Source organism: Ranitomeya variabilis, chromosome 1 (genome assembly GCF_051348905.1).
Source record: "Ranitomeya variabilis isolate aRanVar5 chromosome 1, aRanVar5.hap1, whole genome shotgun sequence".
Taxonomy (NCBI): domain Eukaryota; kingdom Metazoa; phylum Chordata; class Amphibia; order Anura; family Dendrobatidae; genus Ranitomeya; species Ranitomeya variabilis.
The window spans coordinates 613,779,717-613,805,410 of NC_135232.1; the positions used below are offsets into that span (position 1 = coordinate 613,779,717).

At 41.4% G+C, this 25,694-nt stretch overlaps 1 protein-coding gene across 1 annotated transcript; it reads right to left on the reverse strand.

The window, feature by feature from the left end:
- Window positions 1-2,735: 2,735 nt before the first annotated feature.
- CRIP1 (cysteine rich protein 1) lies at window positions 2,736-24,077 on the reverse strand. Its single transcript, XM_077260632.1, has 5 exons — window positions 23,947-24,077; window positions 5,511-5,605; window positions 4,926-4,983; window positions 4,347-4,391; window positions 2,736-3,027 (listed from the first exon to the last, which is right to left on the reverse strand). Exons 1-4 carry the CDS (start codon window positions 23,984-23,986, stop codon window positions 4,351-4,353), a joined length of 234 nt encoding a protein of 77 aa, XP_077116747.1. The 5' UTR covers window positions 23,987-24,077; the 3' UTR covers window positions 2,736-3,027; window positions 4,347-4,350.
- Window positions 24,078-25,694: the final 1,617 nt, after the last annotated feature.

Below are 25,694 nucleotides of genomic sequence, written 5' to 3' on the forward strand. Positions count from 1 at the left end.
CCATGAGGATGAGATTACTGAGTTGGGAGTTTATGGGGGGGGGCATTTTGGGACTGTTCAAATTGAGGATCTGATGTTAAAAGGGACATGTGACAATGTGACTGTGTTAAATGGGGTTGCCTAAGAGCTAGGGGCAGATACCAGGTTCCCTTATTTTGCAGGTAATGAGAAGCTACCTTTTCAGGTCACTAAATAGTGAGGGGAAGTGTTAGAGCATCTGTTAGTTCCGGGACCTATAGATGTAGGCTACAAGACCTAGATCATTGTCTTGGGGGGCATCTTGGCATAGATAAAGCACAAGAGTTGGTCCTTCAAAGGTTCTACAGGCCTGCGTGTCACCAGGAGATTGTTACTTATTGTCGATGCTGTCCTACATGCCAGTTAACTGCTCCAGTTTCCCACTTCCGCAGTCCCCCTTGTTCCTTTACCCATTATAGAGGTCCCATTTGACCGGATTGCCATGGACCTTGTAGGGCCCTTGTTATAGAAATCCTAATCTTGTATCAATTCTTGATAGCTTAACATAATATAAGAATCTTCTATAAAGACTATATTCATTATTTTTGCTGACTTTTTTATGTAGCGATGTATTCTTCAAGAACGTTTTGTGTGGGATACTCAAGAGTGATTCCTACTCCCAAGACATGTGGATGGTTATTAAAAACAATGTACTCATTAAAAAATATAATTAACCTGTGAGAAAAGGTTTCTCTTATCTTGTAGTAATGGAAATGTTTCAAATGTATGTAACTCGTATAGCGACGTCCTTCAATGTTGATTATAAAACTAGATGTAACCCCAGATGAGTCAGACACTCTGCCTTATCCTTTCTGAGGTGATTTTTGAGCTGTCTCATCATATATGATAAATAAACCTGGGTGTTGATTTGATCTCAGTTGTGTCTGGCCATTTCATTCCATAGAAAGGAGATTTTTCCTAATAGCCCCCAGTTAAGTCCGCCAGAGGCCAGTAATAAATCTTGGTCCTCCAGGAGTATAGCCTGAGAACTAGTCCATATGTTCTCTTGGACAGACATGCACAGGAAGATACTGACAAACCAAGGAACACCGTTCATGTCCAAGGTAATGAGAGAGTTATGTAAGGCCTCCAGATTACCCAACTCAGGACATCTGTGTGCCATCCGCAGATGGACGGCCTCGTGGAAAGGTTCATCAAGACCTTGAAGTCTATGCTTAAGAAGGTCATGGAGAAGGATGACCGGGACTGCCTATTACCGTACCTACTGTTCTCCATTAGAGAAGTCCCACATGCCTCTACGGGGATGATAGATTGCTCCCTGACACTCCAAGGGTTAAATGCATTTAAAGTATGTTATAAAAGGATTACACCCACTGGGGCTTCAGTTAGTTGAGACAGGGTTAATTGTAATAGCCAGCCCAGTTTGTTAGGGGGAACTGAGAGTTAGTAGTAGGTCCAGGAAGTGACAGGCCCAGTCAGTGTGATGGACTCAGACTACATTGGGTGAAAGGTATTGCAATCCAAATATACTGCTAGTGGTGGAGAAGACTCCCTAGGGCTAGAGAAGACAGTGAGAGGGACAATCAACCTATACCGAGAACCAGGGCTGAAGTTGTACCCGGTACCTGTGGGAAATATAACAACCCATTGGGCCTTATCCACTGCATCTGCCTGTAAATACTGCAATTCAACAAGTAAAAGTTTGGTGGTTTTTATGAATCTCATGTCTCCTGGATTAATTGCTGCCCAGGTTCCAGAAGAAGTAGAAGTTAGGAGCAAAAAAAGCACCAATAGCATCTTATCTGAGAATAACAATTATGTAAATTAAAATTATGCTAACCTGATAAGGTTATGTGACACAAAACCATTAATATGCATGAAAACAGCTGCTGCAGAACAACAGGTGGGAAAAAAAGGAGCAAAATGTGGTTTATTTGCGCTGCTGGTAGGCAATGAAGATCCAAATGGAAGTATAATAATAAAGGATTTTTTATTTCAGGTTTTTCAGTCAATGCATTTCAAAGTCATTCCAGACTTCTTCCTCAGGACAAAAACCGTATATCATATATATGGTTTGTGTGGAGCATTTTGTCTGTCCTGTTTTGCCGGAAGGGCTGCCTGTATAATAAGTCAACGGAAGAATTAAAGAGACAGTGTTCCCGTTTCTACCTCCGTGTACCGCTGAGTGAGCTGATCTACAACAAAGGTATAAATAAAAGTAAATATGAAATGAATTCAAGTATATTTAAGGAATAGCCTCTCCACCCATTCGTTGCCAGCATTAAATAGACTGACTGACCTGTATTACGTTAGGGAGCGAGCGTTTTGTAGCATAAGATAAACTTTGCAGCAGTGCTCAAATACTTACAACGCATGAACATGCCGTCCTCCCCTGAACCCCTAGCTACCCCTGTATGGACATATACACTCCAATTAATTATGAAAAAGTAAATGGTAGGCTGCACTGCATGAGAAGTGGGACAGTTCCCATACATATTGGACTGCTTCTTACCGGCTCCACTGAAGTACTGGAATCCCAAACGTCTCAAGGTTCACAACAAGTTCATTTCCTATTTAGGATTCATATGGGTCGATGGGTACAGGAAGACGCTAATTATTTTCAAGAGGGAAGGAGCTAGTTTTAGTTTTTGCAAGTGACCCCTGTTCTTGGGAAAGTTCCCGAATTCACCAAATACTAGATACATATGGAACACATGTATCATATAACTGGTATATAAGGAGACCCTCACACAACATAATGGTAAAGTATATTTATTCATGAATAATCACATCCACTTGCATAATATTTTATATCTATATCAAAATGTATGATTACAATACTCATCATCTACACGTTTAGTGGTATTAGTGATAAGAAGCGGACGTCACATGACTGATGCTTCATACAGGTAGATCAAGTGATGGCCCAGGTCCCGGATCGTTATTACTGACGGATACACTTATATATGAGTACTGGCCTATCAATAGGAGGCAGGAACGATTCATTGCAAGTAGGAGAATTTCTCTCGATATTCCGCATTCTCAGACCTAAAGAAAAAGCGATATGTCAGTATAAATGAGATTGTGTCGTCAAGACTTATCAGAGTTCTAAGACGTATTTTCTGCTTACTGTCATAGATTGGGGACATGTGTGGTTTTCATGTATAGGCTAAAAACCGAAAAGACCTGCATGTTACTGCTGATGGTTTATTGCAATGTGTCTAGTTTAGTCCATCCTCCATGGTCAGCACCAGCACCTAGCAATCCAGGGTAGTTATAGAATCCTAGAATGTAAAAGTTGCAAGGGACCTCCAGGCTCCTCGTGTCCAACTCCCTGCTCAATGCAGGATTCATTAAACCATCCCAGGCAGATGTCTGTCCAGCCTCTGTATGAAGACTTCCATTAAAGGAGAACTCACCGCCTCTCGTGGCAGCCTGTTCCACTCATTGATCACCCTCACTGTCAAAAAGATTCTTCTAATATCTAATCTGTATCTTCATTGCCCATTTTTGCTGAATTTTCTTCTGTTCTGCTAAACTGTCTCCAAACATTGCAGGTGCTGGCTGTGTTATACCATTGGCACCTGAGTCTAACTGAGCAGTTTAACCATTTAGATGCCACTATCAATCGTGACCTCAGGATTTAGAAGGTTGGAAACCTGGGGGGAGGTTTCCCTTCCGATGGAGCAAATAAGAATTAAAAAAAAAGAAAAGAAAAAGAATGAAAAATACTTGAAAAATTAATTATACCTGGACCATAAACAAAATCTAAAAAATAATTATTTTGTTTTATCAACATGTGCGTAACTATCTCAAAGAATAAAATATCAAAATATTTACCCCGTATGGTAAACACCAAAAAAAGGCATTTTGGCAAAATTGCTGTTTTTTGTTTTTCGCCTCCCAAAAAAAGCATAAAAAGAGCTCAAAAAGTCATATGGACTTCTAAATTACAATGATTAAAACAGCAGCTCATACTGCAAAAATCAAGACCTCATAAACTCTATCGACCATAAAAATAAAAAGTTATAGCTCTAAGAAAGCAAGGAGGAAAAATTGAAAGCAAAGGTCCAAAAAATGATGGAGCCATCCTCTGTGAGCCTAGACCTAGTCTCTAGGCTAATTACTCTTATTTTCACTGATACAATGTAGCAAATCCTCAGTACAAGAAAATTCTGTAAATCTATCAGCCGATGTGCCGCTTGCAGTAACCAGGTTGCCATATATAGCAATCTGTAGTGGTGGAGGTAGTTGTCAATCAGAGATCAGGACCACCCACTGGACTCTTAAGCACAAGATGAGCAGGAATTCAGACTATGCTATTTTCCATTACATATTGTAATTCTAAGTTCAAAAAGTGTACTTACGTCTTCATTTGAAGGAGTGACTTTCTGTTCCCCCGCGTCCGAATCCTGAACAACAAATATATATTTACTGCCACGTATAAACATACAGGAATTAGAGATGAAAAAATCGATTGGATAGTAGTTTATGTCAATTTTTTTGGAATTTTATGAACCTCAGCTATCCGAACAATTGAGGTTCGCTTTGCTCAAATCAACTAAAATGGCCACCATTATTTTACACAATGCAGAAGATTACATAAGCCAGGAATGTGGTTGGGCTGACTTAACCAGTTAAATCATTACATGGTCTAGCATAGTAAATCACCATTGACTCTCATAGCCTGTTTAAAAGCTGAGGCAGGAAATGCAGCAGCCATTATTTGGAGGTCAGTAATAGAGATACTGAAAAAACATAAAAACACTGAAATGGCTTTCTAGGAAACCTAATCTTTTCAGGGAAATTAAAGTCTTCGAAGTACTTTTCATTTGTGTCAAAATGATTTTCTACAAAATGGAAGATTTGGCAAAGCAGGCGAGCTTGAATTTCTAAAGTTTCACTCATCTCTACAAGTATTCACAACTATATACTGAAATTCTCACCTTTTGGTCCAAATAAGGCACTATAACATGGCTGGTTGCAATAGGGTTTTCCTTCATGCTGAACGAGAAATTGTGCAAATTAGTACATGTGATAAAAATAATAAACAAGTGCTAAAATATAGTATTTGATATTCAGCCTATTTTAGGTATTCCAGAGCTCTGAAGTGGTGGGCCTTACAATGAAAGGGTATTTTCACATGGAAATTTAAAGAATCCACTGCTGACTTTATTGCAGTTCCACTGGGACCCTGCATCAAAATCTTCATGAACATGTCCTGCAAAGGAAGTGTGAAAATCCACAGAAAGAATTGGCGTGCTGTGGATTGGAAATACCAAGTTACATGTGGAATATATTTGCCATGTGTGGATAGTTTTGGTAAAATCATGTTGCGCTGCTGAAACTATGCAGAGACCTGATTTTGGGATAGCTGGGGAACCTTGGTTAGATATCTCGCGACTGGCAAGTTGTCCTCAATCCGACGGCTGAGGGATAACTTATTTTTTGGGGGAGGATAACACTAAAACAGATCACAATATTAACGGGGGTCAAATACCATTCCCATAAAATGTTATAGCGTGCTGTACCTCAGCATGACTCCCAGGACTCAGAGTCTTGTTGCACTTCTCGCATCGTAGGCATGGCCTGTGCCAGTCTTTATTAAGAGATGTCACCCGTTCAGCTGCAACAAAGCAAAAAAGGCATGTTAGGAATTTGCTGCTTACATTGCATGACTGCAAAATACACCACAAGCCTGTATCTAACCATGGAGTAGACTGACGTCCTCCTGTTATAACGTGCTTATACACAAAAGCAAGAAAAATACACTAGAAATATCTGTAAACTTGGAAAGGAATGCATTGTTGAAACAGAGCTACATTTCCAGCATAGTAGGGTCATAAATAACCCATATGGCGGCCGGCAACCGCCAGAAAACTGATCACTGGAGCACTAGAGATGGGGAGACTTTGGTGTAACAGACACGTTGACATGATGTTGTGTGGTTTTGTAGCTTCCTGTCACTGAGAACAAATCATCATTGTCCATTACTAGTCTCTACACGTAACCGCAGAGATACTACATAGACCGGATTATGTCTCTGCACACTTCTGGCCTGAATGAAAGCATATTTCATGCACACATGATCCTTTTCATGGTGAATTACAGAACAGTTGTCCGTCTGGCTGGGTTTACAGGATCACTTTAACCCCCACCACCAGACGGATGTCTAAATTATTATGTCAGCTCTGTATATAGTTGCATGGAGGATAACAAAAAGAAATGTCCCATGCAGTGGTGTAGCGTTCGTTGCCAACGTCCAGTGCAAGGTAAATATTGTGCCCCCTAACTAAAAAGCAATAATGCCACCCCTCCCTCAGCTTATACTCATCGGTCCTACTCTTGTCAGCACATAGAGGGAGCGGAGCCCAGGCTACCCAATGTCGTGACAACATCAAGCAACCTGCGCTGAAACGTTGACATCTTTGTTGGCTGCGGTAAATCTTTGACCTGTTGCTCGACAGGATCCAACTGCAGCAGTGTTATATTGACGCTGATACTTTTCCAAGTGATGCTCACTCTGGAATCCGGGGCACCTGGCCAAAAGTCTAGAGCACATGTACCGCCTCGAATCTTCAGCAGTGCACTGGAGCCTGAGACAACCAACCCTGCGCCCACTTTCCCTTACGGACACCTTGTTAGGACTTTTACTTCCTTTAGATCAGGGGTGGGGAACCTCAGGCCCCAGTGCCATTTACGGCCCTCGATGACCTTTTATCAGGCCCCGGAGCAGATTCTCAGGGACCACATACTTGGGCAGGGAGGTGTATTTTGATTACAACCAGCTCGTTAATTTTTTCTTGCTCTGTTAGCACACACATGCAGTGTTCACTACTGAACACTGAAGGGCATGCAATGAAAGATTACATCCTTAAACCAGTCTCAGAGTCAGGAAGCACTTTGTAGGCGGAGTTTGCACGGCCCCCGAAGGATTATATAAATATCCAAATGGCCCTTGGCAGAAAAAAGATTCCCCACCCCTGCTCTAGATAGTCAAGTTCGATCACATTCTCAACTCTCTCCACTGATCCCAGCCTAGCAAACTAAACCTCTGCTAATATCAAGAGTGGGGTTTCTATTCACAGATTACTCCACTGGTAGAACAATGGTGGTCTGTGGGCACATGAACCCTCAAGTCCGGGATCCTGTGAAGCTCACTGATCTGGAAGCTAGTGCCATTCTTGACCCAGCATAGGCAATCTATTTCTGGAAGTAGAGAGACACCCATTATGTCCATAAGTAGGGCATGTCTCGTAGACAGTGAGGTGCTGTCACAACTGTATGGGGACAAAGGGTCTTCTGAACCATTGTCATACTACTAATTATAGGTCCACATAAATGGAAGCAAATGATTGACTTGCCATATCATTGAGCTATGCTCGTTAGGGGCCGATTATTTGCCCATGCACTTTTATACTCTGGATAACCAGGATCAGAGAAAATAGCAGAATGACTCACAAGGATCCATTTAATTTCAATTACATTATATTCTGGCATGGAAACTGTTTGGGGGCAATATACTACAATACAATCCAATGTATCTTGCATTTGCCATATGTTATTCTAGTCATTGTTAATATTTTTTACAAGATGCATTTACTCTTCTCAGCCCGGCTTTGACCTGTCATCAGGTTCTCAATGTGATTGGAAAACATCAACACCATGTTAACGCCTATTTCAGATTAGTCAGATTAGTACCACTGGTACCCCAAGGGGAATTCTGGTTTCATAAAACAAAAAACTAAAATAAAGGAGTTTACCAAGAAGTACATTATTGACCCCAATAGCTTTCATTGATATTAGGCAAACAGCTTTACTTACTGCCCCCCCTTTTTTCCAGTCCTGGTGTCTCAATCTTTGTTATCAGACTGCAGCAGTGACATCATGATTTCAGTGCACATGACCACTGCAGTCAATCACTCGAATAAGCGGTGATGTCAAGGTAGATGGCACAAGACTGTGAAGACTGCTCATTCATGATGGCCATATAGGTCCCGTTACAACTCTGAACTTGTGCTATCATCCCATCTAGAAGAAGTGTAACTGCACTTTTGCAACAATTCACACTCTACCAATCGCTCAAATAAATGGGCAGAAACTCTGCTCTTCGAGGCTGAAGAGAGGATCATAGACCAGTCCATTAACTTTGAGAGAAGCATTTGGCTGAGTGCTTGTGCTCTTTTTTTTCCTGATTGATGGGAATACTTTGCAGTTCATTCCCTACTTAAAAAAAACACTTACCCATTTTACACATTTTATCGACTGAACTCAAAATACCCAGGACAAGAGACAGAAACCATTAACTATAGAGTCGAGAATCTCTCGAGAGATGGTGATTACATCTGACCTCTTCTATTAGCTAAAACCACAAGCCACAATGGGTAAAGCTCTCAGTGGTGGAGAAATTCATGACACTATAGTACAAGAGCTGATCTAATCTTCTTTCTTCAGGAGCGCACTGCTCTCATGTTTGCCAGGGGATTGTGTGCTTCTGAAGATTGTCAGTTCGGATTGGCTGCATAGTTGTGCCTCTTGTCCAAACTGTGCGTTCTTTGATGCAGTTTGCAGAAGCAGTTTAGCTTTTCAGCATCAGAGGAGTGCTGGGGTACTTAAACTTGGGCACACTCCTTGCTTAGATAGCAGATGCTCTCATGGATTGCAGAGGTGGACGGTAACTATGCAACCAGCAGTAAACTACAGAATTAAAAAGCCCTCCATTCTTGAGAACAGAGAGAATTTTTAATAAGAGGTACATTCCAAAGTTGCTTGTTTTTACAAACATTTCACTGTACTAACCATGTAGGAAACTGATACCATGGATCTCCACACTGCAGGCACAGACAGAAAAGGGCCTCTGTACAAGAATGATATATGGGCCCTTGGCAGTCCAATGCGCAATTCCACCTGCTTTGGAGGTAACAGCACCCCCCTTACCTCTTGGGCCCCTGCACGGCTGCACAGATTGCACTCATGGCATGGCCACTAATGGATCTCATTGATCTTATTGGTGCTACATCATACACTAGAATAAAAAAATTCAGAACACAATTGAAGGAATCTCTGCAGGTTCCATAAAGCGGAACTTGGGATCTCGTCCCTGCGGGACATGGAAGCAAGGTGCACAAGCAGAAATAAGGATACAGCAAGTAAAATTGGAAAGTCTTTATGTGACAACACAGCATGGTATCTTGATTATCGAGATGTCTATTTTCACTAAGCCAGGAGGCATAGACTGTTATCTATATGTTGACTTTCGAATTTATGTGTTTCTTTCTTCCCTTGGTCAAGAGTCTGAAATGTTGACTTTTCTTGTAGGTTAAATTGATATTTGTAAATTGATGAATGGTTGTTATTTACCTAATATCAGCTCCTACAGTTTATTGTCTGCTATTTTTGCAAGACAGTGATGCAGGGCCATTGAACAATGGATGTTCGCTTAATATGTTGAGTGACCAATCTGTGTTGGTCCTGTGGCTTGCTGACTTGCAAAACAGAGGAGTAAAAACTATGCAAATTGATTAGTCAAACAAAGCGAGTTAATCTCATCACATCTTCCTCTTGACCTATGGATGTGACTTGACCGACAACAATTGTGAGCTATAGAAAGGGGATATGCTTCCAGTTCATGGCGCCATCATGAGGGACACAGATTTTACATTCCACAGGATGCCAGATTATAGGACCATGACCCCAGCTGAAAGAATACAGGTCTGCTCCATTGATCATCACTGAACCCATGGATACGTTTGGGGTGGTCAGGATTGGGACCCACCGGTCACCTGGCTCCATGGAGATGTTAGAAGCCAGGTATTAACTCTCTGGTCACCTGGCCCTGTACCTAAATGAACTGTCAGCTTCCTAAGCTTGTCATTACCTCCTCTCTGTGTGTGCCAGTGGTGTGGGTAGTCAGCCTTGATAGCTCTGAAATCACAGCTGCTCCTATCCTGGCAGGTCAGCGGAAGGGTGAGACTCTAATTTGCACCATCTTGGGTCTTGCTGGGACTGTTCTATGTGTTATTTGCCTGTTTTGTGGTTCAATAAAGCATTGCTACACTGTTTTACCCTCACCCTGCGTTGTCCGAGTAGTATTATGCCCACTGTAAAAGGAGGGTGGGGGTTTGATGGGATGAGCCCTTGTCCATGTGGTTTCGGCAAGCGGACTAAAGCACCCTCTGACCCCCCCTTGTCTCCACACTTTATTAATTCAATAAAAAGTTTTTTGGGCATTGTTATGACAGACCATTTAGGTGTAGTTGGAATATAGAAGGTGCATAAGAATTAATATACCGAAATTGCAATGTAATGCTTTGTTTCTCCTGCAGAGGTGATGTCTCACAATGGCAGTCCATTTCCATAATCCCTGTTAAGGCAAATGGCTGAAATAGTGATAGTTCGTTAACTCTGGTGGACTTGGCCCCCTATGTTTTGCATGGCCGGCCATCTATTTGAATAGCAGCAGATAATACTTCATATCCTCTGTAGTGGCTGTAACTTGCCTACTCTCACCAGTCGTTTCATTATAAATGGTTGCTGATCAGCATCTAGCAGGCAGACTAAGAATAAAGGAGGTGATTTGTGCAATTCCCTAACTTCCATTTCCGAGTTTTCATAAGATGTGATGAGTGATTCTCAAGTGCCTCAATATTATAATATTTGTGATCAAGAGATTAACTTCGGATCAAGTTTGTCATTCTCATAAATAGGTTCCCATTCAGCCATCGTGTATTATTTTGTATTATTTACTTTGGCCCAAAAAGCTACTTTTTATCAAGGTGTTAGCAATCCTCCTTAGATCAACAGCACGCTATGCAATGCAAATACTAATGAAGAAACACAAATACGGGACATTTCATGGCAAATACCCCAGTAAATTATAACAAAGGCGGCCTGAACGAAATTAAGGGCTACATGCTTCCTAATGAAATTCTGGCCTCTTCACCAAAACTGCAAAATATCAGGAAATACTGTTTTTGGAGGCATTAAGGTCAATGGAAACAGGATGGTATTTCGGGCTATTGTTCGGCAGCTGATGTCTACCGGTTGTTGTTTGCCAGCTGTACAAGCCTTGACTTACGGATAATACTCTGCTAAAAATAATCACCAGCATCCTTCCATGTAAATGGAAAGAAGGATTGGCCTATGCAACACCTAAAAGTGGCTGTTTCTTTTACTTTGATGGCCTGTACTTCAAATAACTAGTTGGTGGGGTGTAAACTGGCAGATTTCCCCCTTCTACACATGCACTAAAGGTACCGTCACACTCAGCAACTTTGCAAAGAGAACGACAACAATCAGTGACGTTGCAGCATCCTGGATAGCGATCTCGTTGTGTTTGACACGCAGCAGCGATCTGGATCCCGCTGTGCCATCGCTGGTCGGAGCTAGAAGTCCAGAACTTTATTTCGCCAGGTCGGCGTGTATCGTCGTGTTTGACATCAAAAGCAACGACGCTAACAATGGATGTAATGGAGCTATCAACCAGCGAGAACGAGAAGTGAGTCACCGTTACGTCACTGGATTGCTCCTGCATCGTTCTGGAGTTGCTTTGTTTGACGTCTCTACAGCGACCTAAACAGCGACGCTCCAGCGATCTAGTTTAGGTCGGCTCGTTGTCTATATCGCCGCACGACTATCAGGAAAGACCATTACCAGGAACTTTAGATTACAGAAAATTGTGCCATGCAAACCAGTTGCCGATCACCTGACGAATAATGATCTTTTGGTGTGGATAAAAAATCATGGCTCTCGGCAGCATGTTGTCCTGTCTAAACAGGACATGTGCTGCCGAGAAAAGTTACAGTCTATGTATATAGAAAGATCTATGAAAGATCTAAAGATCGTGTTTTTGCGTCTGTTTAAAACAGCTGGTGTCTGCTGGACACCCAGCTTTACAATGGTTTGAAAAAGGTCTTAAGCGTATTCACTGCCTTTTCTTGGTTCCTGTAAACCTACCCCAAAAAAAAGATAAAAAGAAATAGTGCATCTCGAACTGTGATGCAATCCTGCAATGCTCGGTGGTGAAAAGTCTCCAACGTCCTCAAACTCAGGAAGACAGTCAACGTTTAGCTTATATGCTAGTAGACTACAGGAAGCCCATTTTATTTCATTAATTTAATTTATTTAACGGCCTTCAGCTCGATCTCAAGCCATGGTGACCTGATGGATGAATGATTGGTAGAGAGATCGATCTTGTGCAAACCTACATAGGTCCACCAGGATGCTCTCTGCCATTATCTTGATTGTATCAAGCCATCGGGTTACCGGTCTTCCTCTTCGCCTTGTTCCTTCTATGATAATGTCCTTCTCCAGAGATTGCTCTCTTCATATAATGTGTCCAAAGTAGGCAATTCATACCTTGGTGATCCTTGCCTTGAGTGACATGTCTGGCTTGATTTGCTCCAAAATTGATGTGTTTGTTCTTCTGGCCATCCATGATAACATCCTTCTCCAGCACCACATTTCGAAGGTGTCAATTCTTCTTCCGTCTTGTTTGTCATCCTAGTTTCACATCCATATGTTACTACAGAAAAGACCAGACTATGTACGAGCCGTGTCTTCGTCGCCAGTGAAATGTTCCTTCATTTGAAGACCTTGTCCAGTGACTCCGTTGTTGATTTGCCCATAACTATTCTCCTAATGACTTCTGGTGTTACTGCTGCATCTTGAGTGATTATTGACCCAAGGCCATTATGGAATGGAGGCCATTATCATGGCAAATTGAAACAGAAAGTTACAAGTTAACACCTTCTTGTGGCAGAAGATGCAAGGGTGTGCAGATTATAGCTCTGTATTTACGACGAGCACTGCGCCTGATACTTGCAGTGGGGCCACTACAGCCAGAATTGTTGCTTTTGTGGCCTGACTAGGCAACACTATACCAGGCCCTCTTCGCAGCTTTTGATGAAGGTTGACCTTCTGTAAGGCCTTGACATGATGGATTAGCTAGTGGGACTTAGAGTGTATCTAGACACAAAAGATTGATATGCTCCAGCCTTTAAGGATTATTTTCATCTTCATAGATGAATATAGTGGGATAGTCCTTGTAAATACAAGTAATTTTGCAATTTACTGCTTGTCAAAATTTTCAACAGTTCTTGAGATATTAACACTTTTCTTTTGTTTACAGCTCGTTGCCTTGGAAACGGACCTCCACTGCTGGATAAAAGAACATGCACAGTGATTACCACCTCTTTTCTATTGCGCCTGTAAGCACTGTTTTCATGCTGACCAGGATCGCTAGAGCGCACCACAACCTCCTAATCTCAGTCAGCTTCAGCGCAGTGCTTACAAGCTAGACAGCAGCAGTGGTCGGTCTCCTAGGCAATGAGCTGTAAGATATGTATCAATATCTCCAGAACGGCTACAAATTTTAATAAGCAGTAAATTGCAATAGTGCTTGTTTTTACAAGCTCTATCTGACAATACCCAGCCATGGATATGGGAACACCTTTTAAGTATAAATGTTTGATAGATGTGGGTCCATCCCTATGTAAAAAAAAACAGGTCCCATCTCGCATCACCATTATTGAAGTGTTGGACTGACATGCGCATATCTCTTCGTTCACTTTCAGTAAATAACACAAATAGCAAAGCAGCAAGCACCTATGGACATGCCATAAATGTCTTAGATGGGAATACTTCATTAAGCAAGTCAGGAGATGATGACACTGGTCATGAACCTTGGACAATGAACTCCAATAAAGGCTAGGGTTTTATGAGCCTCATACAATTATGTTATTAAATCTACATATTTGATAATGTATCTGCAGGTATTCAGTCAGGATGATAACACCCAGGAGTAGTATTTTGGGTGTTATTTGGGAAATCTCCAATAGCAACTTAAATTGGAACTGTAAGCTGTTGACAGACTTTACGTAAATCAATAGTCCCATGGAATATAAAAAACTTTGTAATGTATCTAATCACAAAATTCTTTCTCCACTTATGAGCCACTTCTTCCCCTCCCTCTGCCTCTTGAACTTACCATACACCTTGAAAAAATTAAAAAAAAGTCTCAACTACATCTTGCTCAAGTCAAGACAGACTGCCAGCTCCGTGCGGTGTCAGGTTGTAACTTCTGTTATACTCTATGGAGAGGGGATGAGGGAGGAGAGCGAGACACAGAAAGATTGTGCTGAGCTTTCTAATAAGTCTTTTACCCCCACTTCAGAGCTGGATTCACATCTACATTGCTCCTTACTGAAGAAATGAGTACAGTAAGGAATAAAGAGTAGGAATCCATTCCTGTGTGCCGTACTGAGACAATCACGTATCACTCAAAACACCTCCCAGGAGACAGAGCACACAGTTCCTGCCTGAGTACGCTTACACCGGAGTACGAAAGCAATAGAAAGTCAAAGGCCGCTGTGTGCGCTCCCTCAAGCATCTAAGATCTCTTTTGAGCAATTAGTAAGGACCTTAGGACCTGGATCACTGCTAATCTGCTCAGAATAAAAGGGCAAAAAATATATCTAAAAATATCACTAAAAATTACGTTACCCTTTAAAATTGTCATGATTGGGTTCCTCATCATTGTATCCTCAAAGCTGAGCGATCTGGTGAGTACCATGTTACACAATCAATATAACAATGATCTAATCTGTTGGATGATGCTAGAAAACACCAACATTTCCAGGTTGCATCACATAGGAGAACAGTTCTCCTGTTGTACATATTCACATTTCCTGACCCTTCAAATCTACTTCCAGTTTCAGAACCCAGAAAAGGGGAAGTGGTTTTTGCAAATTCACCTTTTTAGTATATTTAACCAATTAACCCCATCATACACATGCTCATTCTGATTGGCTGAACGTTCATGTGTTCTGCACAAACACCTTTGGCTGAGCAGCTTATCTCTGGGAAGAACAGAAGAATCTTATAGCTTTTTTTAATGTCTTTTAGGCCCTAATACAGGGGTGGGGAACCTCAGGCCCCAGGGCCATTTACGGCCCTCGATGACCTTTTATCAGTCCCCTGGGCAGATTCTCAGGGACCGCATTCTTGGGCAGGGAGATGTATTTTGGTTACAACCAGCTCATTAATTTCTTCTTGCTCTGTGAGCACACACATGCAATGTTCACTACTGAACACTGAAGGGCATGCAATGAAAGATTACGTCCTGAAACCAGTGACAGAGTCAGGATGGACTATGTGGGCGGAGCTTGTACGGCCCCTGAAGGATGGTATAAATATCCAAATGGCCCTTGGCAGAAAAAAGATTCCCCACCTATGCCCTAGTACATGGTAGATGAATAACTGAGCTAGTTCATTGAATCTTGCTTAAAAATCATCATTCTCAGCAGCACATTGTCCTGTGTAAAGGCTAGTGCTGCTGAGAATATTCTATGCGCACAGAACGATCATACTAACAATCGTTCTGTGAACATAGAAGAGCCGCTTGTCTAAACAGGCTATTAAACGTCCACCGACTGGCTGGCATGCAGTATAACGCCTATGGTCGGTCACTGTAAATGCACCTGTTCTCCACTCTCCCGGAGATGAACATCCATATGTTTGGGGAAGTCAGAACAGAACAGAACATGTATGCACTCTGTTAGTATAGGAAAAACTGAAAAATACTACTGAAAGACTCCCTATGGCTATGTATACGCAGAATTTTTCATGGAGTTTTTGGAGCAGAAATTTTGTAAATCCTCCTCCAAAGTTCTCAAAAACTTTAAGTTTACACTCAGTTTCTGCTCTGAAAACTCAGCAAAAAGACTCTGCACATAGCCTAAGGCTATACACTCACTAAAATTTTTGGAGCGGAAACTCTCTGAATCCTCAAAAATTCAAAACTCCACAACATCTTAGGCTAGTTTCACATTTGCGGTTGAGTCCGCAGTGTCTTGTCCACAACCACATGCAAAAACGCATGCAAACGCAGCGTTTTTTTTATCCGCATCAGCTTAGGCATGTTTGCATGCGTTTGCACTTTTTATGTGCATGTGTTAGATATTTCCAGGAGGGCATGTCTCAATGGGCATGTCTAAATCAGCTCCTGGACATGCGCATTCCGAAGTACACAAGCGCAGCAAACGCATGCATACGCAAATACATGCATACGCATGCGTTCCCATAGGCAGTAATGCGTTTCTTTAACACACTCATGTGCATGCCTGCGCATATTTAACGGAAATTTGCTGCCTCAAAAATTGCAACATGGTGCGTTAGCCGCGCCCCGCCGCACACCGCGAAAAGACGCATGCGTAAGCGAACGCAGGCAAACACATGCAAACGCATGCACCTGCGTCTACAATGTTAATGATAGGAAATCAAGACGCATGCGGATGTATGCGTCCGAAAAGCTGCGGACACAACAGCAAATGTGAAACCGGCCTTAGAGTTTCTGCTCAGTTTCCACTCCCACAACTCAGCAAAAAAGACTCAGTGTGCACATTCCCTAAGAATCCATGATAATCACAGCTGTCATACAGATAGTCCTGCGCTGCCACATATTTCCGAAGACTTGAAAAACACATTGTTTTTAAGATTAAAGGAGCTCAGCGAAGTGTGACCCCAGGGTGCTCCAGCACTGTGTAATTTAATGGATGACTTGTAATTTAGGCTATCTTTAGCGGTGAGTAAATCCTGGTGAGATGTTTCCCCTAGCTTTGTTGTGACTGCAAAACATTCAGTGTGAGTCCTGCATGTGACTATTGTGTCGCCATCTAAGGCAATTACTGCTACTGATTCATGTTACCATGGGATCTTTACATTTAACAGGTCAAAATTGCCGCCAATCAGTAGATAGTTACCAGTCTGCATTTGTGTAAAAGGCTGACCATGCTTCAAATGCCGACAGGATCATCGTCCTCGGCAGCACATCACTTTATATAAACAGGATCTGCACTCCCGAGAACAATGGCAGCCTAAATGCACTGAGCACACTATTACTGACCGTTCCGTGCGCACAGGCTGCCATTGTTCTCGGCAACGCAGCACAGGTCCTGGTTATACAGGACAATGTGCTGCAGAGGACGATGATCCTGTGGGCAAGCCAAAGGAACATTTCACCTGTCAATCCACGATAATTAAGTTTAAATGCAATTTAAAGGGGTTGTCTCTTTCAGGTTATATTTGCCACATACACTGCAGATTTTCTGTGCAGATTTTTAGACGGCATTGCTCAGAATTACCTTGATTCATGTGCTGTCCGATTTTTACTCAGGCAGCACATGTCTATATAATATATAATAATTGTCTGAACAAGCACATAGCTGCAGTTTTCTGGTAAAATCCACAACGTATTTTCCACCCTGTGTGCATTTAGTCTGATGATATGTTCACACTCAGTCTTTTTACAGTTTTGGGACTGGAAGCTCCATATTTTGAGGAGGATTTGGAGAGTCCTCTGCTCAGTTTGTGCTCCAAAAACTCAGAACAAAGACTGCGTGTTGAACATATCCTTAGGCAGTGTTCACACAGAGTTTTTGAAGGTGTTTTTGATTTGCACCAAAATCCTCTTCAAAAGCAACTGCGAAATCTTCCAATTCACTTATATGGGAAATTCACTTTGTTGTTCATGGTAGGAGGTTTTTTTAGCGTTTTTTGAGGTTCTCACCAGCGCCGGTGGACAAAAAAGGTGAATGAAACTGAAATGGATCCTCATTTATGAGTCCAGACAGACAGACTTCCTACTGTCTCAGACACTGCTCTGTACGCCCAACTCATGCAGGAGCCGCGCACTTCAGAGCGGTGGGGGTCTTAGTTTAAGGAGCTTTGTTTGGATCCTATCTAAAAAGTTTTTCATGGTTCTACATGACTATGTTATACGTTCTGCCAGTAATTTGCTCTAGGTTAGATTATAAATGGTGTGTGGTAAGAGCTGTCCCATTGGGACTTCTGCATTATAATTAGAGCTCATATGTAAATGGAGATGTGTGGTCAGGACACATTGCCATGTTATTTGTATTATCTAGAATGGCAAAGGACAGGGCTTCTACTGTATTATAAAGGAGATTTTGCTACCTCTGAGGCCAACTATAAAAAAAGCATAAAAACCCCATGGAGAGACCTCAGCCAAGTCTGCAGGTGCTGAAAATTGCATGTGTGCATGTGTGGAACAAGCACAGCTTTTAGTAACTAGATATTGACTGTTGTACCAACATCAGGTCAACATATCCTAGGACTTAACTTGCCAAGGGAAATGCAAAATCGTTTCAGGACCTCAAACTTCTAAGGCCCTTCTGACGAGGTTAACAAAAGCCAATTGTACTTGTCTCTGGAGTGATCCATCGGGCTCCAAAAGTTAATTGCCTGGATATGAAAAATGATTTTGCAAAACTCTTGATTGAACCCAATGTCCATCTAACGTCTTCCACATGTTCCATCATAACCTTGGCTAATGCTTTCGCAAGAACAAGCAAAGGAGGCTGTAATCAAGAAAGATCAACTCTACAAGATCAGAGATGATTGGAATGTTGCACTCACTGTAAAGGAAAAAAAGCAAACTGTGTTCTGGGATGATGAAGAGTCAAGGATTTCAATACATCTATTTATGAATAAAGACTTCCCGGTCTACGTAACAGCCTAAATATGCTTCATACAACTCACAAGCTAATTCTATAATGCAGTCCTATATATTTAGTTTTCTAGAACATTGGGTCGGTAAAACCATGCCAGGTGCCAGTAACGTTTGGTCTACACAATGTTGCACCATTTCCATACAACCAGCAATAGTTATTGCCTCTACCCAACGGTTTGGACAAATATAAAGCTGGCCATACACATTAGATGGCTGTCATCTAAACGATGCTTCAGCTGATTGTTTGGCTGACAACCGGCTTTCCCAAACAAAGGAGTGCATGCTCGACTGAGAGCCTCTGTGTTTTCTATGAGAAAGCCGCCAACTGGGTCGAGACCAGCACCTCATCTTCAGGAGAACAATGCCACCAGCTGTCTGAAATCAGACATGCATGATACACATCTCTCCTGACCACCATTGGGCCGGTGCCTTCATACACATTACAGTTTCGGCCAAACCTGGCAATATCTTAGGACGGATGAGGAGGGGTTCAGCTGACATATTAGTCTAATGGGGTCTTAATTCTGATGCATTTCTGCCTAACACATTCACAATCCTTAGATGTGACTGGCAGGGAGGCATCTGGGATCAGCCACAATTCCAGTGTATGGCCCTAACCTAATACTAATCCAAAAAGTATTGCAGTAACATGACCTAAGCCTAAGACCTATCTTACACACCATTTTGCAGAAAACAGCACCTCTTTTGTATCATTTCCCCAGCGGTGTTTTTTATTTTTTGTCATACATTTTTCATATAGGCCTTCCAATAGGATTTTTAAAATATATCTCCAGACAAAAAAAAGTCTGTGTGAAGGAACCCAAAGGTGAATTTTATAGCACCTTTTGTGCATTACAACCGTGATTGAAGGGATTGGGTGATGGGTGTGGTGGGTGTAAACCTCATTTCTATCATCGTGTGTCATTGATACAGCCTCAACAGATAAAATATGACCTTCAGGCTCCCTCTGGTAATACAACAAGGCCATAGATGCCCATTGGTTCATTTGGCTACTGCCTACACTCCAAGACATTGACAGAGGGCATCTCTAGATCACATGGGCCAGAAGGGGAAACAATCAGAATCAATGTAGATATTATTTCCAATTATATAATGTAAGATGTACAGTTAAAGAGGTTATCCAGACCTATTATTTTGGCCTGAAGGTCCTCATGCACTCTAGATTGCTGTTGTTTGGCCAGCACCTACTTCTGCCAACTCCTGTGTACAGGAGCGCTCGTGTTCACTATGAGAGTCACTGTTGGATTCCTATGGTGGCTGCTTATCTGTTACAGAATAAAAGCATCGACAGTCTGAAATTGGACACACTGGATCCTTATCTTCACCAACAGATGAGTCGAGGACCCCCATTCAGCCGAACCTGTTGACATCGTTGAGTTTGGTCAACATTAGTCTACTTTGTATGAGTTCTTTTATGGTATACAATCTGTTCACGCTATGGATCATGTGATAATAGTTCCCCTCTTCCGGAGATGTGCCTGAACATGTGCTGTACATCATGAACATGATTTTTGCCCCTCCCATAGTTGTGTTACCGTGAATCATGTCATGTTCATGAGCCATTAGAATTGCTCTTTCTCACGGTTTACGTGCATTGCATCAACCGTGTATGCGTTGTGTGTAATGTCACCAGAAGGTATCTGTAGTGAGAACAGATATGACTAAAAAATATAACATTAGGATATAAAATGATTTAGAGAAAATAATGTTGCCCTGGAAAAAACCCTTTCTTACATGTTTTTGGTTGGGATTTGGGGATACCCTAACTCACTGACATAAGTGCTCAGACAGCGCTCAGACAGGAGCTGACATAAGTGCTCAGACAGGAGTAGACATACGTGCTCACACAGTGCTCAGACAGGAGATTACATAAGTGCTCAGACAGGAGCTGACATAAGTGCTCAGACAGTGCTCAGACAGGAGCAGACATAAGTGCTCAGGTAGCGCTCAGGCAGGAGCTGACATAAGTGCTCAGACAGGAGTAGACATACGTGCTCACACAGTGCTCAGACAGGAGATTACATAAGTGCTCAGACAGGAGCTGACATAAGTGCTCAGACAGTGCTCAGACAGGAGCAGACATAAGTGCTCAGGTAGCGCTCAGGCAGGAGCTGACATAAGTGCTCAGCCAGTGGTCAGAAAGGAGCTGAAATAAATGCTTAGACAGCGCTCAGACAGCAGCTGACATAAGTGCTCAGACAGGAGCTGACATAAGTGCTCAGACAGTGCTCAGACAGGAGCTGACAAGTGCTCAGAGAGGAGCTGACATAAGTGTTCAGATAGCGCTCAGACAGGAGCTGACATATGTGTTATTTTTAAAAATATTGAGCGCAAATACTCAAGTCAGAAACTAAGAAAAGGAGAAATATGGTACAAGTGTCCTTACGTGACTTAAAAAAATAAAAAAACCACCTCATTCAGAATTGATCAGTATGGCACATTCCCTTTATTAGGCAGGTGGAATTTTCCACCGTCCCAGATGATCTATGTCCGAATCTCCTCAGTCCTCTGCTCGTTTTCCTAGTGTCATACAAGTATGCACACAGCTCATACAGGGTGCGGTTTGAGAAACGTCCTTTGAACTTGCGAAATACCTCGTCGAGATGATTAGTTAACAAGCAATGAATATAATATCCAGAAGGCACAGGAATGAGAAGCAGAGGAAGTGATAACACAGGCTAAAATAACAGCGGAATGACATGTCTAATTCTGTGGATTTCTATAAAAATTGTAATTGACATGAAAATCAGAGGGACGGCATGGGAAGTCAATTCCAAAGAGACATTTTTACAGACATACGGGAGCTGAGCTTGTCAGCCGCAGACCTGTGATTGACATTTGGAACAATTCATATAGTATAAGACCTAGAGTTACAGTGACCATACAATAGTACCTGCCATACTCTATATACAGTATAACAGCATCAATTGTGGGGCATATATTCTAGTACCGCCCATAACGACCATACAATAGTACCAGCCATACTATATATACACAGTATAACAGCGTCAATTGTGGGTCATATATGATAGTAGCACCCATAACATCCATACAATAGAAACAGCCATACTACATATACAGTTTAACAACATCAATTGTGGGTCATATATGATAGTATCACCAATAACTTCCATACAATAGTACCGGCCATACTATATGTACAGAATAACAGTATGAATTGTGGGTCATATATGATAGTACCATCCATAACATCCATACAATGGTACCAGCCATACTATATGTACAGTATAACAGTATCAATTGTGGTGCATATACTATATAATACTACTGACCATAATGTCCATACAATAGCACCGGCCATACTGTATATACAGTATAACAATATCAATTGTGGGTCATATATGATAGCACCACCCATAACATCCATACAATGGTACCAGCCATACTATATGTACAGTATAACAGTATCAATTTTAGTGCATATACTGTATAATACTACTGCCCATAATGTCCATACAATAGTACCGGCCATACTGTATATACTGTATAACAGTATCAATTGAGGGGCATATATGATAGTACTGCCTTAACGTCCATATAATAGTACCAGCCATAGTATCATTTGTTATGCATTTATGATAGTACCGGCCATAATGTGCATACAGTAATACCAGATTGAGACACTATACTGTATTAGATATAGTACATATATAATAGTACCCACCATATTTCATATATTGCATAACAGTTTCAATTGTTGTGCATATATGATAGCACCGGCCACAATGTGAATACAGTCATACCAGGTTGAGGCACTATACTGTATTAGATGAAATACAATAGTACCGATCATATTGCATATATAGTATAACAGCATCAATTGTGGAGGATCTATGATAGGATCATACATAATGTGCATACAATTGTACCAGACTGAGGCACTATACTGTATTAGATACAGTACATATACAATAGTACGCGCCATATTGCAGATACAGTATAACAGTATCTTTAGTAGTGTAACTGGATAGTACCAGCCACAATGTCCATATAATAGTGACAGATTGTACTGTATTAGATGAAGTACATATACATTAGTACCCTGCATACTGCAGATACAGTAACAGTATCAAGAGTGGAGCATGTATAAAAGTACGGGCCACAATAATATCAGATTGAGGCATTATACTGTATTAGATGAAATACTTATATAATAGCACTGATCATATTGTATATATAGTAAAACAGTATCAGTTGTGGAACGTGTATGACATTATGAGACATAATGTCCATACAATAATACCGGATCGAGGCGCTACATTGGATTAGATACAATGTAGTAGACATACAATAGCACTGGCCATATTGCATATATAGTATAACAGTATCAATTGTAGTGCATATATCAAAGCAGCAATCACAATGTCCATACAGTAGTACCGGACTGACTTGTGGGATGTCGTAGCACTACAGGTAATCTTTCTGCACTCTCATTCTCATCTCCCATTTACAGAATCATGTAGCAATATAGCAGCTTTAGAGAGCTAGAGAACTGCTTAATACTGTGCACATCACGCATACACTAACATGCCTAACCCTACCATTAGGTTAAAGTCTAAAATTAGGATTTTTTTTTAGAAATAGCGCCCCCCTGACCTAGTGGCTGAGCCTGGTATTGCAGCTCAAGATTTATTCACTTGATTGGGTTCGAGCTGTCATCATAGAAAAAGTTTGCTAATTTCTATCATAATTTTAAACTCCTTGGTTAAACTTTGGGGACTATTTTCTTTGGGTTTTTTTACATTAATGCATATATTGTTGGCAAAAAATATATATATATTTTTCAACTGGATTTAATTATTTTTCCTTCTATAGCCTTTGAGTTTCACAGTCTATTGCTGGCTTGAAAATTAGTTAACTAAGAATCAATCAGAGAGCGTTTGTAACTCTTTTATCAGTTTTTTTCCGAGCTCCTCTCAGCTCCATTACGTGAAAGTTGAAAGTGGCAAGAAACCGTAAATGTTAATTAAACCCAATTGCAAAAATGATTTTTTTTGTGCCCTAAATACATGCATTTAAGTTAAAAAAAAAAAAAAAGAATAAATGTCCTCAAAGATGGTTACAGTATGTTATTTATTCTGCAACATTAAATTCTCTTTTCAATAACCACCTTGGCTTGATATCTGACCTACACTTGCACCGCACCTTCCCTATAGCTCGGCTTCCAACAGTCACTGGAGGCGTAAATTTTAAAGTTTCACGAGGGCTGTAATAAATAAAGTAGGTTAAAGTCTAGAAATAGAGCAAATATTGGAAGAAATGACTATTTCAAAAATTTCCAAAACAGCCTATTTCCTTGCACTTAGCAAAAGTTACCGGTTAATACAAAAGTTGACTTTTCTTCTTTAGTTTCTGGAAATTGAAAATGAAATGAGCTGCAGTGGCGCCATACTTACCGAAGTACACCTCTTTCTGACACTTGGGACACTTGGGCATGTTGCTGCTGATGCTGTGGTCAAATGCAGAATGATTGCACGGCAGCTCAGCTCAAGTATTAATTCAGCATTGGGAGGGGCAGAGATGGGAGTGTAAAGCACTCTGCACACGGCTTTGAGCAGCGAGGTTAACTCTTAAAGGTTGCAAGATCAGATCAGATGCATCACGGATGTCGTTCTTCATGTTTGAGACACGATTTCATTATTTTTCCTATAAAATTGTGCTCAAAATGATACAACCCTCATTGTAAATTTTCTTTATTAGCAAAATTTACAAACTTTCTGCTGTTTTGCAATAAACCATTAAAACAAGAACAATGAAAATAGCTCAACACAACTAAGATAGCAAGTGGTTTCTCCAAATTCGCCCAAAATGATACTTACCGACTATTGCAGTCTCCAAATTTTTCACCCCTTTCCCGGACTCGAGCCCCTCTTGCTTTTATGATACATAGCCAGGCACTAGCTTAGGCAGTGTTCCAGAGAAATCTTAGTCCATTCCTCATGGATAATGGCCATATTCTTGGGTTTGCTTGCTTCAAATCCCACAAAAAAAGATTTTTTTATGGGGTGCAAGTCAGGGCACTACCATGGTCACTCCAGAATTTTCTAGGATTTTGTTGGACTGTAAGATATGACTGGAATCATTGTATTGTTGGAAGGTCCAATAACGCCAAAGCTTCAGGTTGCTGACAGACAGCGTGACATTTTCTCCTCAGACTTCCTAAAATGGTTGGAGCCTTCTTAACCTCCACATGTTGCAGATTTCCAGTGCCAGAGGAAGCAAAGGCCCAGAGAATCAATGAGCCACTGCCATGCTTCAGTATAGGCATCAGTGAGCCACCTCCATACTTCTGTGTAGACATCACCAAGCCACCGCTATGTCTCACTGTAGCTATAATCAACCCATTGGCATGCTTCACTGTAGAATTCACTTAGCCACCACCATGCACCACTGTATACATCACCAGTCCACCCCCATGCTTCACTGTAGACATCACCAAGCTAGCACAAAGCTTTACTGTACACATCACCAGGCCACCTCCATGTTTCACTGTAGACCTCACCACCATGCTTCACTGTAGACATCACCAAGTCACCAACATGCTTCACTGTAGACACCATCAGGCATCCACCATGCTTCACAGTAGACATCACCAAGCTACGACCTGATTCACTGTAGACATCACCAAATCACCATCATTCTTCGCTGTAGAGATCACCAGGGCCACCGCCCTGTGTTCTTTTTCAGCTTATGCCTCATTCTTCTCCAGACATACTGCTGATCCATAGTCCCAAATGTTTTAGCTTTGTTTCAAAGCTCACAGAACAGAATCCCAAAACGTTTGTGGTTTATTTGTTTGGTTTTGGACATATTAGAGCTGTCTTTATTTGCACTTTTAAGTCAATAAAGGTGTGTATCTTGGAGTTCCAGAATGGAGACTTCTAGTGTTTTGTAAACACATTACCGTGCAAACTATGAAACCTCCATGCCTGGTGCCACCAAATCTGTCTGCAGGTCTTTTGCAGTCACTCAAGGCTTCCTCTTTCTACCACATCCAAGTAGTACCACCACACCAGCTCAATAAAAAAAGGCACTGAAGAAAGAAAACATGAATGTCCAAACTGTATGTTATGTTTCTTTTGTTGATGTATTGAAATGAGTGTAAAAAATTGAACAACACAAGGTCACCCGATATATCGGAATG